Source organism: Apostichopus japonicus, chromosome 7 (genome assembly GCF_037975245.1).
Source record: "Apostichopus japonicus isolate 1M-3 chromosome 7, ASM3797524v1, whole genome shotgun sequence".
Taxonomy (NCBI): domain Eukaryota; kingdom Metazoa; phylum Echinodermata; class Holothuroidea; order Aspidochirotida; family Stichopodidae; genus Apostichopus; species Apostichopus japonicus.
The window spans coordinates 168,817-188,944 of NC_092567.1; the positions used below are offsets into that span (position 1 = coordinate 168,817).

Genomic DNA, 20,128 nt, shown 5'->3' on the forward strand with positions numbered 1-20,128 from the left:
GAGTCGCGACCCTTCCTAGGGTTGCGAAGATATTTAATTCAGAAATGGAGAAGTAAATTGCTGAAATTAGTGAGTGAAAATGTCTTCACCATACATAACTGAATATATATATATATATATATATATATATATATATATATTTTTATATGACTCGTGTCACTATAGGCTATACAGGGTCAACTGGGAACCATACTCGATCATTAATAATTAAGTTAATGAAGAAAACAAACATCATATTTCACCAATTTGCGATACGAACGGATGGTGAAATTATATTCAAAGTTCGGCAAACGAAGGAAAAAAAGTATTTTGTTAAATTTGTGGGACTCAAACATTTTAATTGAATGGTTAGTAATTCGGAGCTACAATGTTTTCTTTATTATTACTATTATTTTACATTTGATTTGCCTTGCGCATATTCTTTGTCATGTTATTATCGATCAGACAAACAAGAAACCATCTGAAATCTGATGTAACTCTGTAAAAATATTACATGATAGATATAGCTAGAACGTCCCAGTATACAAAAAGTAGACATGGATACGAATATTGTGCATAATGTATTTTACCCTCCCACAAAGTCTGTGTTACTGTTACAATGAATCAGTCCCATACACAATCCAATGTTTTTTATTTATTATGCAAACAAAATTTTGATAATGCAAATAAGAATACAAGTCTGAAACAATAGAGAAAAGAACAATTTGTCTCTGGCGATTGGATTTCCTTGAATATAGGATTGAATGATTCGGAATAGAAGACTGTTAAATTGGCCATTTTGTGGAATTACTTCACTCTAATTTTTAAATGCTGGTGGGTTTAGCGCGTGTTTGTCGGGGGAGGGGGAGGGGGGGGGGTGGATTGGTGGTGATTCGATAATATTTGGCTATAACCTTGTCCATCTCATGTCCTGTATGCACCCACAGTTATGGCAAGTTTATCATTGCTTTGCGCCATTGATACGAAGAATAAACTAATTGATATAATCATTTAAGTAGTGCATAAGGTGTTATTAAGTGAAGCAAGGTATTAAAACATGTATTAGAATAATAGAATGTGAGTTCTCTCATAAATGAGCATATAGAAACTTATTTTACCTAACATATTATTGCAAAATAGATGCAAGGTCACGTTGTAGCGAGTCTTACATGCAGTTCCGCAGAAGTGATGGCGGTAGTTACTTTTCTTGGACTTGCACTCTGTGTGCAGTTGCTATGCAACTTGTCACGATGTAAACATTGTACTTCCGCAAATTGTACTCGTTGGTTGTATACAAAGGCTTGTTTCCACTAATGCTTAGCGACACTACTTGTGGCAGGCAATTTGTTAGCGTGACTAGTCAACTGCATTGAGACAACTGTCAAATCCCGAAGAGATAAGAAGACCGAGGAGCTTGGTCCAGACTATTTTCCGTAATTTAGATAAATTAAGACATAATCATGACTCGAGATCAACGGTTCGATCTAAAGCACACCAGTTCTGGCAAAGGACTTGATTACAGGCCAGGATATTATTTTCCTGCTTCAGATTTTAAGGTTTGTACAAAAGCCGAGGTTGTTAAATGATTCTACCAGCCCATAGCCTAGTTGAAAACATTTTAGGCTAGGCCTAAGTTAGGTTATGTAACTTCTAGGAACAAACCGTTAAAAAATAACTGTTTTCGTTAACTTTATTATTTAGGGACCTAATTTGCATGGGAAATTTCATACAAGGTTAATTTTACCCATAAAGTTTGTGTCTCATGGCTATCCTGACATTACTGTAGAGTTACAAGTTATAGTTTACCAAGTTTGGCAAGGGTACTAAGTCTGTACATATTTTCTCACAATTCCAGTCTTTAACTCAGACTGTAGTCCATTTCTTGGCAAGGGTACTAAGTCTGTACATATTTTCTCACAATTCCAGTCTTTAACTCAGACTGTAGTCCATTTCATAGTGTAGCTTCAGGATGTTTACTTTGTTGATTTATTTACCTGTTCCCCTGTAGGCCTAGGCATATTATTTCAATGTTCTCTATCAGGATCTAGTGCCTAAGTGCCATTCCACCATAGGTACATACCGTCATACCTTTCCGCCATAGGTTTCTATCCTTTCCACCATGTCCGAAAGACTCAAAACTTATCGCGGAAAGGTACATTTTAGGAATGGATGTTACCCTGATGTACAGGAATGTATTAGTGAAACTTTCTTTGAATCGCGTGGAAGGATACGCAGGTACAGTGTCTTCAAATGTGACAGTTGGCTGGATAGACTGAATTGTAGTTAAGACAAGATTGGGGAATTGATACACTGTCTTTAATAAACAGGTTAATTGAATAATTCTAATTGTAAGTGTGTAAGAGTCGATACACTGTCTTCAAATATGTAATAGTTGGTTGAATAAATCAAATTTAAGGCTACGGCTGATTGTGTAGTTAAAATTCTGAATCTAATTTGATTTTGTGGATTTTGCGGGCCTTGGTTAGAATTACGCAAAGCAATATACAGTGCATATACAATGCACCCACAATAATGTGCTCTTTCCGCCATAAAAAAAAGTGTTTCACGGCCATGGCAGTAACATGGCAGATTGGCAGTTTGTCTATAACGCAAAGAGCACATATATTCTATATAGCGAAAGTACAGATGGCAGAATGACACGGCCCCCATTACTTGTATAACGATCAACTTGAGTCTAACTATTATTGGACCTTGATTTAACTGGTTGTGATGGTTGTAGTTAAACAGTTCTATTTATATCTTTCTGATATTTTTTTTCTGGAAATCAGCCACTTTCCTTTAATTTCTGAGGCTCAATATTTGTAAGTTTCACATTATGCTTTCAGTTATTTCTTGAAAAAGATTTAACACCATTTCAATTCTTTATACTATTTGTAGACAACAATTGACAATCCTTTACCCCCTGATCTGGCAAAGCAAGATGAAATCATCAAACCTTTCACCACAACCACTGGAGAAACACATAACTTGAAACATCATGGAGGAGTACTTAGCAACGATCAGCACATGAAAGCACCAGGACGTTGGAATGTTCACTATAACAAAGATTTAAGAGAAAAGGTTTGTAGTTTGCCATTAATCTTAAAGCTATCAAAGAATCTGTAAAATGAGACAAAATTATAACTGTTTGTATTGTTTTTCTTACCCTATTGCTGAGGTTGTGACAAGTCAGTGTAGGCTTACTAGGCCTAGCTAAAATGTTAATTGTGAACAGAAAGATACATACCAAATGAAGCAAAAGTGATGGTCATATGAATTGGAGCAACTTGTCATGTGAGAAAATGGAAACACTATAGTAAACAGTTGTAACTGTACAAGTGGTTAACTTTGTACATTTCCATGTTTAATTGATATTTCCAGCTTCAAGACCGTCCATGGAGAAAACCATTAACAATGGGATGCCAGGAAACAGAGGTGCAAGCACAATATAAAGGAGCCCAGACCCAGCCTGGTGTAGATTTTGGTAGAAAACTGGCTAGCAACCCCCAATCAACTAACTTACAGACCCACCACAAGAGTATGCCATCTCCAGTGAAGGTTAGTATCATGTACCTCCCTTAACTATCATAATGGCATGATCATAGCAATATCAGACATTTTACACCAAATATTTAGGAAGATGGCTGGTTAGTTTGAAGCAAGTTTCCTGATTAGAATGTTGTCTTCCACAATTCTGTGAATATGGCCTCCACTGACATAATGTGATAATTAATGTGCACTATTGTTCCTCATCTATAGGAAAACCTTCCTAAGTACAAACCGACATTAGTACGAGATGATGGAGTGATGCAGATACTGGATCCCTATGTCCCAACATCTCACAGGACCCACAAGAGATTCAGCAGACATGAACTGGATGGAGTGCCAAAGAAGGATGCTGCCACCTATTGGAGGTGTGAGGACTATCCTCAGGCATGGGGTCATGGAACAAAGCATAAGTAAGTACATCATTCAGCCACTAATTTATCCCACATCGCAAAATCTTATGCAAAATGGGTATACAGAGTGTGTATACAGAGTGCAAAGAAGTAAAGCAGTCTCTGTTGTATGAGACAAAATACAGAGCCTTGAAAACTGCTACACAAAGTTTGAACACTTAATTATTCGCTGGCATTGACCCTCCAGGACAAAGTAAGGTGTTGTTAAACACTTAATATCATCACGATTGACAGACTATTATCAAGTTTGAATCATATGGCTCAGGCAAGTCAATGGTTTACTTATAAACTTCAGGTTGAGACCTAAGTTATGTAGATTTATAGCGGTTTCAGTAGACATTAGACAACACAAATTAACTCATTGTCTCAAAGAACAATATTCTGTAATCATTCATGCATAGTTGATTTTCATGTGTAAGACGAACACTGTGTTAATACATGTAAATCAAACTGTAGTCAATAATGTAATCATTATGGTCCTATTCAGCAAATCGGTGTCTCTACTAATCATGCCAGCAAACTTAGTAGTTTTAACAACTTTTAAAAACTGTGCTAGGTGTGCCAGCAGCCATCAGTGTATCCTTGATTAAGTTTTGTCTCTCTTCTTTTTCATGTTTAGTCTCCTACCAAAAGGATCTGTACCCAGAGAGCAGCGACGAGGACCAATGAGAGACAAGATGGTGTTCAAAACTCCAATCATTGAACCTGTCCGCTGGCCAGAGAAGTTTCAGCGGTGTCCTCATGATGGTATTAAATCCATCCAAACCACATCATATCAAACTCCGTCAGATCCAAAGATGCGTGAAATATTTTCTTGTCCTGTTGATACTCCTTGGGTAATTCCTGAAGCAGGACCCCAACAAACATTCTCAGTACCCAATATGTACAAGACAGAATATGGAACATATGCAAGTGGCAAACCTGTGATAACTTTATGATGAAATGATATGACTGCCAACTAGATCATGAAAGTGGAAAATTGAGTGTAAAGACCTGTGCTGCCAGTTACATAATCTATCCTTTTGCAAGATTTGGTTGTTCATATGTAATCTCCTAATGAGTAGTCAACAAAAATCTACCAGCACAATCATGAGTTATGTCAAATGTTTGTTTCAAAGCTAGTGATCATGTTTTGATTGATCTTGTTTTATCATTAACCTAAACGGTCATTGGATTTTGCATCCAGATTGATTGTTTTGCTAATCTTCTTAACAATTCTTTCAAATCCTGCACATTGCTGTCAGATATTGATTGGGACAGTGTGAACTAGTAGAACTGCTTGTACGGCCCACTTGGGAAAAATAATGATCATCTTGAAAAGCTTATTCTTAATGATAGCAACTGTCAATACACAATGTATGATGTGAATACATTATTTGAATGTTCCAATGTCATGGTAAGAAACAGCCACAAGGGTGTTCTTTAAAGATATTATGTGGAATTCTCCTGCTTTAGTCATTTCAGACAAAATTCTTTCAGTGATGAAATTTATTTCCCAACATGATGTTAGATGTTTCAGTGTATGAAATATTTGAATGACATGTAACTCTATGTCATAGCTGAAAGATCCTTACTGATACATATACAGGTAGATCCCAAAAGGAATATGAAAATGTATTCAAGGTACATGAGCAGTTGATAAACTAATATGCAATTGCTAAGATAGCCATTTGTGCTGTTCATGCTGAAGTTCATTTATCTGATATGTAATCCTAGCCTGAGATGCATTTTCTTAACAAGTAAATTATGCCTAAATTTACTATCTATACAATAGGATTTTATTATATAACCATTTTTTAAACAAACCTTTCACTAGAAGTGAGCCATTTTATGATCATAAGGGTGGCCAGATTATGATCTGATTATGTTTCATCTAGACTACTATGGATCAGGACAGCATTCTGCGGGAATTATATCTCAAATGTGTTACTTTGTAAAATAATTGTACATAGAAATCTATTTTTAATAAACTGTGATGAAAACCTTAAGTATCTATGTCAAATCTTATCATTTTGAAATTATTATGCCTCTGACTTGAGGGGTTTCTCCATTTGACAGTTTAATATAGCAAGTTCTATCAACTTTTATGCAGCAAAACTTAACATTTCTGTGGAATCCAGACCTTGTGCAAAATTTGAGACATTGACCAGGGCATTGCCAATGCCTTGGCATTGACATCTGTTATCAGCTCACAGTGTGTGGAGTGCCTTATTAAACATTTACTAATAATATAAGGGATTTGGAATGGATTTCGAGCAGATCCCAGTTTGGATTGTCTATCTTACCCTGACTATTTCCAACTTAAACCTAGGCAGTATCATCACTTTCCATTGAATTGATAGATGCACTCTTTTGTTAGTTGCACATACAAAATTTTCTGGGTAGAACTCAAAATAAATGTACCTAGTTGTGTCTGGAAGTGCTTACAGATGCCCCAAGGCATTTGTCTCATCTAAGCCTGTTGGATAACATGGCACTGGTCTATTTCTAGGACCAGATTCATTTCTAAGAGGGGGCACTTGCGAAGTTGTTGAAAATTGTTGCAGCGCTGTTAACTTCCGTTGATTGTTTGCTTCAAAGCATACATCAGTATGTAGTTGGATCGATCTACTGTAAGTTACAGGGCTTGGTAAGCTGGATCATTTCGGTCAACCAACACAGTGGTATAGAATTGATCTAATTATGTCCTCAGATTGGATGATATTTCTGTATGGTAGTTAGGTCTATTATTGACATGGGACTCACAATTGGGATTATGAAAGATGAGTTTTATCCATTTCTTCTTTGTACCAAGATTATCTTCATCTTTTGACAAAGTCTATATAAGAGGGACATGCCTTCTGCCCTTCTCATGCCTTCTGCCCTTCCTATGCCTTCTGCCCTTCTCATGCCTTCTGCCCTTCTCATGCCTTCTGCCCTTCTCATGCCTCCTGCCCTTCTCATGCCTTCTGCCCTTCTCATGCCTTCTGCCCTTCTCATGCCTCCTGCCCATCTCACGCCTTCTGCCCTTCTCATGCCTTCTGCCCTTCTCATGCCTCCTGCCCATCTCATGCCTTCTGCCCTTCTCATGCCTTTCTGCCCTTCTCAAGAAGCATAAGTTTTCGAGGGACATGCCTTCTGCCCTTGTCAAGAAGGATAAGTTGTCAACTTTATTAAAAAAGACCAAATAGTGCTTGGGCAGTGTTACATATCACATGTAAAGTGAAATAAGTAAACCATGCATCCTTATAATTCAAGAAGAATTTGAAATGATTCCAAAATAATAAAGGAGAGAAATCATTCAATTACTCTTATTTATTACAGTAACAAAAGTTATTGGACATACCCTACCAACAGATCCTCTCAATAATCACATATTTACAATTCATCCATTCCTTACTCTTTACTGTAGGGTTGTAACAGGTAGAGTGACTGATCTTCCCTAATAGAGACAATATACAGTACCTTGTTGAGCAGCAGGCTTTAAACTTACAGAGCTGCAGTATTTAAAAAATAAAGACTACTTTTCCTAGGATATTAATACTCAACAGTCATGGACTTTGATCCAACAATGGATGTGTTCCTTCAACATCAACCTGCATTTGGAGTTGAAACGTTGTCAGCTTTCATATTCAAGCATTTTTAACTTTCAAAATATGAAACCCAAAGACATCTGGAAATATAGCAGCAGAGATTATTACTACGGCAACCCAGAGACCATTGCATCTATTATTATACTCGACAACTTACTAACAAGCTTCTTTTTTGGCAGGGCCTTTTTTACTATACTGTAACAGGACTAAAGTCAAGGCATGTTTTTGATGACTCCATAAAATGGAGTGACTATAGTTACAACACTAACATTGAACCAGTACACATTATTTATTGAAGAACAAACACAAAAATATACCACCACAATCTACAAGTTCTGATTGTGCTTAGGTAATTGCAGAGGTAACTTTAAAACAAAATGATTCAATTTGGGGACTCCTCACAAACCACATCATTTGCCATCACTCCTTGCAGAGAAAAGAAAATGTATAGAAATCATACTCACACATTATGCTGTGATATTTGCAATCTGTGAATGCATTTAAAAGGAATATTTGGTAGCTGAAGTTGAATTCTTACTAGCAAACTTGCTCATAGCACTTTGTATGGCAAAGATATGAACATTTCACATCCTCATAGCCCTTTGTATAGCAAAGATATGAACATTTCACATCCTCATAGCCCTTTGTATGGCAAAGATATGAATTTTTCATATGTTGTAAATGCATCTGGCAACAACATAATGTCAACAGCGCAATTCAGCTGAAAATGCCTTCGTTTTTGTCAGTTTTTCAGATCTTTAAGCTACATGGACAGATGCAGCTATGTCTACACGTTGTTGCCTTAACTGCTGTTTGTGTATCTACAGTCCAAGTTAGGAAGTGAGGTTAGGAAGTGAGACCACAGTTTCATTTGATTTCAATCAAGATAAAGGAATTAAACAAGCACATCAGATACTCAGATGATTGCTGGAGATAACTGTGTTCTAATGAAATATCTAGCAATCTTGACTCCTGATGTAATGGAATACCTACAAAATAAGCAGAATATATGCAAGGTAAATATGAATAGTGTCAAACCCTTAATTTGAAAACCTGAACTGCTGAAAATTTAAGATGCAGGGAAAGTGAAAAATGTCTCTTGTGGTGCACTCTGTAAAAAACCACCTCAAGGGAGACTTGACCCAAATATTGTAATTGCTCAGGATACAATATGAACTTAATAGAGATTTAATTAAACTGTGATTAAGTTAATTCATGCCAGAATACAAATTTTGAGCAAAGCTTGGTAATAAATGTCAAATTTTGTGTAATGAATACATCTATTTTTTGAGCAAAGCAAATCTAATATTCTGTCACTTTTCTAGAAAATACTGCCTGGTACCTTAAATCCCAAACAAATAATTGTAGAAGGGTCACAAAACTTATGCCAGTGTACATCAAAAGTTTTCAGTTTTATAATGTCACCCTTAGGAATGAATTTCATAAAAGTTTGTTAGTTTTCATGAAAACAATTTTCAAAAGGGGATCAACAAGAAAGGTGAAAGTTCATGAAGCTGATTCCTGGTGTCCATTTTTGTTCGGTCCATCGTTGTATTCTGCCTGTTCATTTGGCACAATGGGACTAGCTTCTCGCTGGGACCTCTCTGGACTTTCACCCCTTGCCCCTCCCTCGTTGTTATCACGCCCCTTTGATGGAGATCTGCTCCTGTCTCGACTCCTAGAGCGGCTGTTTCTCTCCCGGCTTCTGGATTTAGATCGACTTCTGTTCTCTCGTACAGGTGACCTGCTCCTTTGAAGCAAACATAACATTATACGTTACAATTACAAAAGATGAACACACCACGGCACGATTAATCTAATATCGCAATAATGGCATAGGGAATATAACCAGAATGAAAACATTTCATGGTTCCTTGCTGCTGCTCATTGATTAATCTAGTATGGCAGGGAATATAACCAGAATGAAAACATTTCATGGTTCCTTGCTGCTGCTCACTGATTAATCTAGTATGGCAGGGAATATAACCAGAATGAAAACATTTCATGGTTCCTTGATGCTGCTGCTCATTGATTAATCTAGTATGGCATAGGGAATATAACCAGAATGAAAACATTTCATGGTTCCTTGCTGCTGCTCAATGATTAATCTAGTATGGCAGGGAATATAACCAGAATGAAAACATGGTTCCTTGCTGCTGCTGCTCATTGATTAATCTAGTATGGCATAGGGAATATAACCAGAATGAAAACATTTCATGGTTCCTTGCTGCTGCTCATTGATTAATCTAGTATGGCATAGGATATATGACAAGAATGAAAACATTTCATGGTTCCTTGCTGCTGCTCAATGATTAATCTAGTATGGCATAGGATATATAACCAGAATGAAAACATTTCATGGTTCCTTGCTGTTGCTCATTGATTAATCTAGTATGACAGGGAATATAACCAGAATGAAAACATTTCATGGTTCCTTGCTGCTGCTCAATGATTAATCTAGTATGGCATAGGGAATATAACCAGAATGAAAACATGGTTCCTTGCTGCTGCTCATTGATTAATCTAGTATGGCATAGGGAATATAACCAGAATGAAAACATGGTTCCTTGCTGCTGCTCAATGATTAATCTAGTATGGCAGGGAATATAACCAGAATGAAAACATGGTTCCTTGCTGCTGCTGCTCATTGATTAATCTAGTATGGCATAGGGAATATAACCAGAATGAAAACATTTCATGGTTCCTTGCTGCTGCTCATTGATTAATCTAGTATGGCATAGGATATATAACCAGAATGAAAACATTTCATGGTTCCTTGCTGCTGCTCAATGATTAATCTAGTATGGCATAGGATATATAACCAGAATGAAAACATGGTTCCTTACTGCTGCTCATTGATTAATCTAGTATGGCATAGGATATATAACCAGAATGAAAACATTTCATGGTTCCTTGCTGCTGCTCATTGATTAATCTAGTATGGCAGGGAATATAACCAGAATGGAAACATTTCATGGTTCCTTGCTGCTGCTCAATGATTAATCTAGTATGGCATAGGGAATATAACCAGAATGAAAACATTTCATGGTTCCTTGCTGCTGCTGCTCATTGATTAATCTAGTATGGCATAGGGATATATAACCAGAATGAAAACATTTCATGGTTCCTTGCTGCTGCTCATTGATTAATCTAGTATGGCATAGGGAATATAACCAGAATGAAAACATTTCATGGTTCCTTGCTGCTGCTCATTGATTAATCTAGTATGGGCATAGGGAATATAACCAGAATGAAAACATTTCATGGTTCCTTGCTGCTGCTCAATGATTAATCTAGTATGGCATAGGATATATAACCAGAATGAAAACATGGTTCCTTGCTGCTGCTCATTGATTAATCTAGTATGGCATAGGGAATATAACCAGAATGAAAACATGGTTCCTTGCTGCTGCTGCTCATTGATTAATCTAGTATGGCAGGGAATATAACCAGAATGAAAACATTTCATGGTTCCTTGCTGCTGCTGCTGATTGATTAATCTAGTATGGCATAGGATATATAACCAGAATGAAAACATTTCATGGTTCCTTGCTGCTGCTCATTGATTAATCTAGTATGGCAGGGAATATAACCAGAATGAAAACATTTCATGGTTCCTTGCTGCTGCTGCTCATTGATTAATCTAGTATGGCAGGGAATATAACCAGAATGAAAACATTTCATGGTTCCTTGCTGCTGCTCAATGATTAATCTAGTATGGCATAGGGAATATAACCAGAATGAAAACATTTCATGGTTCCTTGCTGCTGCTCATTGATTAATCTAGTATGGCATAGGATATATAACCAGAATGAAAACATTTCATGGTTCCTTGCTGCTGCTCATTGATTAATCTAGTATGGCATAGGGAATATAACCAGAATGAAAACATTTCATGGTTCCTTGCTGCTGCTCAATGATTAATCTAGTATGGCAGGGAATATAACCAGAATGAAAACATTTCATGGTTCCTTGCTGCTGCTCATTGATTAATCTAGTATGGCATAGGGAATATAACCAGAATGAAAACATGGTTCCTTGCTGCTGCTCAATGATTAATCTAGTATGGCAGGGAATATGACCAGAATGAAAACATTTCATGGTTCCTTGCTGCTGCTCATTGATTAATCTAGTATGGCATAGGGAATATAACCAGAATGAAAACATTTCATGGTTCCTTGCTGCTGCTCATTGATTAATCTAGTATGGCATAGGGAATATAACCAGAATGAAAACATGGTTCCTTGCTGCTGCTCATTGATTAATCTAGTATGGCAGGGAATATAACCAGAATGAAAACATGGTTCCTTGCTGCTGCTCATTGATTAATCTAGTATGGCAGGGAATATAACCAGAATGAAAACATTTCATGGTTCCTTGCTGCTGCTCATTGATTAATCTAGTATGGCATAGGATATATAACCAGAATGAAAACATTTCATGGTTCCTTGCTGCTGCTGCTCATTGATTAAGCTAGTATGGCAGGGAATATAACCAGAATGAAAACATTTCATGGTTCCTTGCTGCTGCTCAATGATTAATCTAGTATGGCATAGGGAATATAACCAGAATGAAAACATTTCATGGTTCCTTGCTGCTGCTCATTGATTAATCTAGTATGGCATAGGATATATAACCAGAATGAAAACATTTCATGGTTCCTTGCTGCTGCTCATTGATTAATCTAGTATGGCATAGGGAATATAACCAGAATGAAAACATTTCATGGTTCCTTGCTGCTGCTCAATGATTAATCTAGTATGGCAGGGAATATAACCAGAATGAAAACATTTCATGGTTCCTTGCTGCTGCTCATTGATTAATCTAGTATGGCATAGGGAATATAACCAGAATGAAAACATGGTTCCTTGCTGCTGCTCAATGATTAATCTAGTATGGCAGGGAATATAACCAGAATGAAAACATTTCATGGTTCCTTGCTGCTGCTCATTGATTAATCTAGTATGGCATAGGGAATATAACCAGAATGAAAACATTTCATGGTTCCTTGCTGCTGCTCATTGATTAATCTAGTATGGCATAGGGAATATAACCAGAATGAAAACATGGTTCCTTGCTGCTGCTCATTGATTAATCTAGTATGGCATAGGGAATATAACCAGAATGAAAACATGGTTCCTTGCTGCTGCTCATTGATTAATCTAGTATGGCAGGAAATATAACCAGAATGAAAACATTTTATGGTTCCTTGCTGCTGCTCATTGATTAATCTAGTATGGCATAGGATATATAACCAGAATGAAAACATTTCATGGTTCCTTGCTGCTGCTGCTCATTGATTAATCTAGTATGGCAGGGAATATAACCAGAATGAAAACATGGTTCCTTGCTGCTGCTCATTGATTAATCTAGTATGGCAGGGAATATAACCAGAATGAAAACATTTCATGGTTCCTTGCTGCTGCTCATTGATTAATCTAGTATGGCAGGGAATATAACCAGAATGAAAACATTTCATGGTTCCTTGCTGCTGCTCATTGATTAATCTAGTATGGCATAGGGAATATAACCAGAATGAAAACATTTCATGGTTCCTTGCTGCTGCTGCTCATTGATTAATCTAGTATGGCATAGGGAATTTAACCAGAATGAAAACATGGTTCCTTGCTGCTGCTCATTGATTAATCTAGTATGGCATAGGGAATATAACCAGAATGAAAACATGGTTCCTTGCTGCTGCTCATTGATTAATCTAGTATGGCAGGGAATATAACCAGAATGAAAACATTTTATGGTTCCTTGCTGCTGCTCATTGATTAATCTAGTATGGCATAGGATATATAACCAGAATGAAAACATTTCATGGTTCCTTGCTGCTGCTGCTCATTGATTAATCTAGTATGGCAGGGAATATAACCAGAATGAAAACATGGTTCCTTGCTGCTGCTCATTGATTAATCTAGTATGGCAGGGAATATAACCAGAATGAAAACATTTCATGGTTCCTTGCTGCTGCTCATTGATTAATCTAGTATGGCAGGGAATATAACCAGAATGAAAACATTTCATGGTTCCTTGCTGCTGCTCATTGATTAATCTAGTATGGCATAGGGATTATAACCAGAATGAAAACATTTCATGGTTCCTTGCTGCTGCTGCTCATTGATTAATCTAGTATGGCATAGGGAATTTAACCAGAATGAAAACATGGTTCCTTGCTGCTGCTCATTGATTAATCTAGTATGGCATAGGGAATATAACCAGAATGAAAACATGGTTCCTTGCTGCTGCTCATTGATTAATCTAGTATGGCAGGGAATATAACCAGAATGAAAACATTTCATGGTTCCTTGCTGCTGCTGATTGATTAATCTAGTATGGCATAGGATATATAACCAGAATGAAAACATTTCATGGTTTCCTTGCTGCTGCTCATTGATTAATCTAGTATGGCATAGGGAATATAACCAGAATGAAAACATTTCATGGTTCCTTGCTGCTGCTCATTGATTAATCTAGTATGGCAGGGAATATAACCAGAATGAAAACATTTCATGGTTCCTTGCTGCTGCTGCTCATTGATTAATCTAGTATGGCAGGGAATATAACCAGAATGAAAACATTTCATGGTTCCTTGCTGCTGCTCAATGATTAATCTAGTATGGCATAGGGAATATAACCAGAATGAAAACATTTCATGGTTCCTTGCTGCTGCTCATTGATTAATCTAGTATGGCATAGGATATATAACCAGAATGAAAACATTTCATGGTTCCTTGCTGCTGCTCAATGATTAATCTAGTATGGCATAGGATATATAACCAGAATGAAAACATTTCATTGCTGCTGCTCATTGATTAATCTAGTATGGAAGGGAATATAACCAGAATGAAAACATTTCATGGTTCCTTGCTGCTGCTGCTCATTGATTAATCTAGTATGGCAGGGAATATAACCAGAATGAAAACATGGTTCCTTGCTGCTGCTCATTGATTAATCTAGTATGGCAGGGAATATAACCAGAATGAAAACATTTCATGGTTCCTTGCTGCTGCTCATTGATTAATCTAGTATGGCAGGGAATATAACCAGAATGAAAACATTTCATGGTTCCTTGCTGCTGCTCATTGATTAATCTAGTATGGCATAGGGAATATAACCAGAATGAAAACATTTCATGGTTCCTTGCTGCTGCTGCTCATTGATTAATCTAGTATGGCATAGGGAATTTAACCAGAATGAAAACATGGTTCCTTGCTGCTGCTCATTGATTAATCTAGTATGGCATAGGGAATATAACCAGAATGAAAACATGGTTCCTTGCTGCTGCTCATTGATTAATCTAGTATGGCAGGGAATATAACCAGAATGAAAACATTTCATGGTTCCTTGCTGCTGCTGATTGATTAATCTAGTATGGCATAGGATATATAACCAGAATGAAAACATTTCATGGTTTCCTTGCTGCTGCTCATTGATTAATCTAGTATGGCATAGGGAATATAACCAGAATGAAAACATTTCATGGTTCCTTGCTGCTGCTCATTGATTAATCTAGTATGGCAGGGAATATAACCAGAATGAAAACATTTCATGGTTCCTTGCTGCTGCTGCTCATTGATTAATCTAGTATGGCAGGGAATATAACCAGAATGAAAACATTTCATGGTTCCTTGCTGCTGCTCAATGATTAATCTAGTATGGCATAGGGAATATAACCAGAATGAAAACATTTCATGGTTCCTTGCTGCTGCTCATTGATTAATCTAGTATGGCATAGGATATATAACCAGAATGAAAACATTTCATAGTTCCTTGCTGCTGCTCAATGATTAATCTAGTATGGCATAGGATATATAACCAGAATGAAAACATTTCATTGCTGCTGCTCATTGATTAATCTAGTATGGAAGGGAATATAACCAGAATGAAAACATTTCATGGTTCCTTGCTGCTGCTGCTCATTGATTAATCTAGTATGGCAGGGAATATAACCAGAATGAAAACATTTCATGGTTCCTTGCTGCTGCTCAATGATTAATCTAGTATGGCATAGGATATATAACCAGAATGAAAACATGGTTCCTTGCTGCTGCTCATTGATTAATCTAGTATGGCATAGGGAATATAACCAGAATGAAAACATTTCATGGTTCCTTGCTGCTGCTCATTGATTAATCTAGTATGGCATAGGATATATAACCAGAATGAAAACATTTCATGGTTCCTTGCTGCTGCTCATTGATTAATCTAGTATGGCATAGGATATATAACCAGAATGAAAACATTTCATGGTTCCTTGCTGTTGCTCATTGATTAATCTAGTATGACAGGGAATATAACCAGAATGAAAACATTTCATGGTTCCTTGCTGCTGCTCATTGATTAATCTAGTATGGCAGGGAATATAACCAGAATGAAAACATGGTTCCTTGCTGCTGCTCATTGATTAATCTAGTATGGCATAGGGAATATAACCAGAATGAAAACATGGTTCCTTGCTGCTGCTCAATGATTAATCTAGTATGGCATAGGGAATATAACCAGAATGAAAACATGGTTCCTGACTGCTGCTCATTGATTAATCTAGTATGGCATAGGGAATATAACCAGAATGAAAACATGGTTTCTGACTGCTGCTCATTGATTAATCTAGTATGGCATAGGGAATATAACCAGAATGAAAGCATGGTTCCTTACTGCTGCTCATTGATTAATCTAGTATGGTACAACAAGCTATGCTTGATTCCTTTACATACATGGTTTGGTTAATGATATCAGAAGCTAAAAACTTGCATTGGTGTAAATATGGCTACCATTGTAGTATTGGAACAGCACTATTGTGACATCAGTGTGAACTATAGGTTACTGGTTCATGCATAGCTCATGGAGAGAGTTGCTGTATTTCACATCAGTGTGAACTATAGGTTACTGGTTCATGCATAGCTCATGGAGAGAGCTGCTTAGCACTATTGTGACCTTAGTGTGAACTATAGGTTATTATACAACACCTAATTATATTCCGGCCATTTGATTGGTCAATTGCTCGTCGATTGCATGCAAAATCCGCTCTATTGCACGCTATGATCATAGAACCATGCGTTATGCTTTTTTGATAGCACTTTTTCAATGGTAAGAGAGCAGAGAAACCTGTCTGTTCAAAACAATCTGTTGCATGAGTGCATTTTACATCCAATTATATCCAAATTTGAAGGTGTTGTATAAAACAAATAATGAATGGTTTTCCATTCGTGCAATAGTGCAAATATTCCATTCGTTGAAAGATGTAATTTGTTCCATTCAACTCGGCTGCGCCTCGTTGAATGGAACATTCCATCTTTCAACTCATGAAATATTTGCACTATTGCACTCATAACCATTCATTATTTGTATACTGGTTCATGCATATCTCATGGAGAGAGTTGCTTAGCACTATTGTGACATCAGTGTGAACTATAGGTTACTGGTTCATGCATGGCTCATGGAGAGAGTTGCTTAGCACTATTGTGACATCAGTGTGAACTATAGGTTACTGGTTCATGCATAGCTCATGGAGAGAGTTGCTTCAAAACACAACCAGTTGCTTCTTACTTTGATCTAGATCTACGATGCGGGCTTTGTTTCCTTTCCCTGCTGATGCTACGATCTCTACTCCTGCTGCGATCTCTACTGTCACTTCTGTGTCTAGTTCGATCCCTGCTGCGACTTCGACTCCTGCTACGGCTGTATCTGAAAGTAGACCGTGGTGTAAATGTCTTTATTTGTTTCTGCAGTTGAAACATTTCTAAATCAATTGCATCATGAGTAGTAACAGTGTTACAAAAGCTATTGTACACAGAGAAGAGAAAATATATAGTAAAGAGAAAATAACAATTAAAACAGAAGGAGAAGAGGAGCAGAAAATATCTGCGGTGAATTCATGGGAAATGTACAGGGAAATGAGTGGTTTGTACACTGTTATCAACATCAACTAGAATTCATGGGAAATGTACAGGGAAATGAGTGGGTTGTACACTGTTATCAACATCAACTAGAATTCATGGGAAATGTACAGGGAAATGAGTGGGTTGTACACTGTTATCAACATCAACTAGAATTCATGGGAAATGTACAGGGAAATGAGTGGTTTGTACACTGTTATCAACATCAACTAGAATTCATGGGAAATGTACAGGGAAATGAGTGGGTTGTACACTGTTATCAACATCAACTAGAATTCATGGGAAATGTACAGGGAAATGAGTGGGTTGTACACTGTTATCAACATCAACTAGAATTCATGGGAAATGTACAGGGAAATGAGTGGTTTGTACACAGATTATGACGTTTCATTATCAACAGAGTCACTGATATTTAACATAAGCATTCTTAAAAGAAGTGTAGACAATGCTGAGTTGAGTATGTTGATGGTCTTGATTAGATTGTGCCTACTCTTTGTCAAGGAACAAAATACATTTTTATAGAAGCAAGTATGAGTTCTGCAACTATGTGTAACACTGAAACCCCATACTTCTCATTTGAAGACTGATTCTGTGTAACATTTATCTTCTAATGGTAATGCATTTCAAAAGGATGTCCCCTCTCAGGTTCTCCTTACCTTTCACATCTTGACATCCACCTTCCCCACTCACCCTCAAATTTCTACATAAAATCCTGTCCACAGGCAAATCCAAGTTGGCAGTGAAAACTTATTCCTTGCCGCAGTGCTCGATATTTAGAATAGTGAAATAATTCATCAACACAAATGTAAATGCTCACCTTCTTCTTGACCTGTGAAAAGAAAAATGATGAAAAAACAAAGAAATGTTTAATTTAAATAAGGATATTCCATAGTCAGTTCATCTTAAAGTTGCATTATTATGGCTAAGCCATGTAATATACAAAAACTGCATACTCCTCAATCTAACTCTCTGATACTGTGGTTACAATTTAGATATTCCTACATCTAAAAGGGGGGGGGGGGGGTGGGTGACTTTAGGCAGAATTGAGTATTTATATGTAATAACTGTCCAAAAAAGTGAGGCAATAAAACTCTTCCGTTTTCCTGTTTAGTTTTGTGTTGCATCTAAGGGACTGACCTAATAGTTTGTGTTAGACTTTGTAGTCCAGTCACTGTAATTGATGAGCCTCAGATGCATGAAGAGTTTTGTCTTCAATATCAATACAACCTGGCCTGCTCAGTGTTTCTAACAGTCTACAGCATATCAACATTAATATTGTGCCTAAAATCATTCCTTAATGTAAACATCGTTTCTTATAATGCTGGATATTTGGTGTCTTACAAATGTTATGAAATGTTTCAGTATTCCATCTGTAAATAATGTATTACTTTATCATTCTTATTGCAACTTTGTTGGAATTATAAGAAGAAACCAGATGTTTTAAGGTATCTTTAAATATATTTATAGTTAGTATCGTCCAACATTATGAAGACAATTAAAAGCAAATGCCAAGTTAGGTAACACTATTGTACACCTGCTGTTTCATATTTCACCCTCTTTGTATTTATGCTTCACTTGAAAAATACAGTTACATTAAGGAAAATACAGTTACATTAAGGAAAGTACTGTTACATTGTGGAAAATACTGTTACATTATGGAAAATACTGTTTCATGAAGGAAAATGCTGTTACATTAAGGAAAATACTGTTACATTAAGGAAGGACCATTACACCAAGGCATGTATTGTTACACCAAGGAAAGTACTCCATAAAGCACTACTTTACCAGGATATTAATTTAATATAATTATGCAGAAAGAGTAATTATTTGCTTGACCAAGTGACAGGCATTTTCATAATTTTTAGATTAAATCCTGTTTGGATTGAACACTATTGTTGCCAAATTAAATGTTAAAGTGAGTAAGATGTGTCAACCTAGGTTGGAGTGACTTATAAAGCAAAGTCAATGGCTGAATGCTCAGTTCAAAATGCTTTGTAAGATTTCTGTACTTTCTTGCTGAGAGAACTTATAAAGTTGTACTAAATTTGAGCTCAATGCCAGCAACTCACCTATCACCACCACGCCAGCCACCACGACTCCCACCTCCTCCTACAGAAAAAAATCATGATCAAAGAAAACATTTTGAAACACACCAGAAAAGTAGCTTACATAATGAAACAACAACCAAATTCCTCACCAAGGAGAGTGAAGTAATGCTAATGAGAGGGGCACAACAAGGGAGCCTTAATAGGAAATATTGACATACTGTAATGTACCAAGAGGAAGAGAGATAAATGTAATAACTGGGACAAATCAGTGTTAAACATCATAACTAGCCTTAATAGTAAATATTGACATAATGTACCACAGGAAGAGAGATAAATGTTATAACTGGGACAAATCAGTGTTAAACATCATAACTAGCCTTAATAGCAAATATTGACATAATGTACCACAGGAAGAGAGATAAATGTTATAACTGGGACAAATCAGTGTTAAACATCATAACTATTGTCTCTTGCTTTACAGTTTGCCAAAGTCTGTTCTCTACCTGGGAGTCTTGTTAATATGACATGGTTTATTGCTTTCATGCAACAAAGAAAATTCCTTGGATGCATTTCAAAGTTCATTAATCCATATACTTTCATACATAGTTTAATATTTATCATGAAAAGCACCATGCTGCAAAGTATCTATAATATTTAGCCTGTTAGCT

At 36.7% G+C, this 20,128-nt stretch overlaps 2 protein-coding genes across 2 annotated transcripts in view; one reads left to right on the forward strand and one right to left on the reverse strand.

Moving 5' to 3' along the window:
- Positions 1–1,271: 1,271 nt before the first annotated feature.
- Positions 1,272–5,671, forward strand: LOC139970228 (stabilizer of axonemal microtubules 3-like). Its single transcript, XM_071975869.1, has 5 exons — positions 1,272–1,535; positions 2,878–3,060; positions 3,361–3,537; positions 3,739–3,938; positions 4,558–5,671. The coding sequence occupies exons 1-5, from the start codon at positions 1,440–1,442 to the stop codon at positions 4,874–4,876; spliced, it is 975 nt and encodes a 324-aa protein (XP_071831970.1). The 5' UTR covers positions 1,272–1,439; the 3' UTR covers positions 4,877–5,671.
- A 1,546-nt stretch (positions 5,672–7,217) lies between these two features.
- The window catches only part of LOC139970193 (uncharacterized), a 32,407-nt gene continuing 19,496 nt past the window's right edge, over positions 7,218–20,128 (reverse strand). Inside the window, exons 6-9 of the mRNA XM_071975832.1 lie at positions 19,479–19,521; positions 18,230–18,241; positions 17,063–17,200; positions 7,218–9,260 (exon numbers count right to left, since the gene is read on the reverse strand). Coding sequence (XP_071831933.1) covers positions 9,017–9,260; positions 17,063–17,200; positions 18,230–18,241; positions 19,479–19,521 — 437 coding nt within the window. The 3' untranslated portion in view covers positions 7,218–9,016. The remainder of the gene's footprint in view (positions 9,261–17,062; positions 17,201–18,229; positions 18,242–19,478; positions 19,522–20,128) is intronic.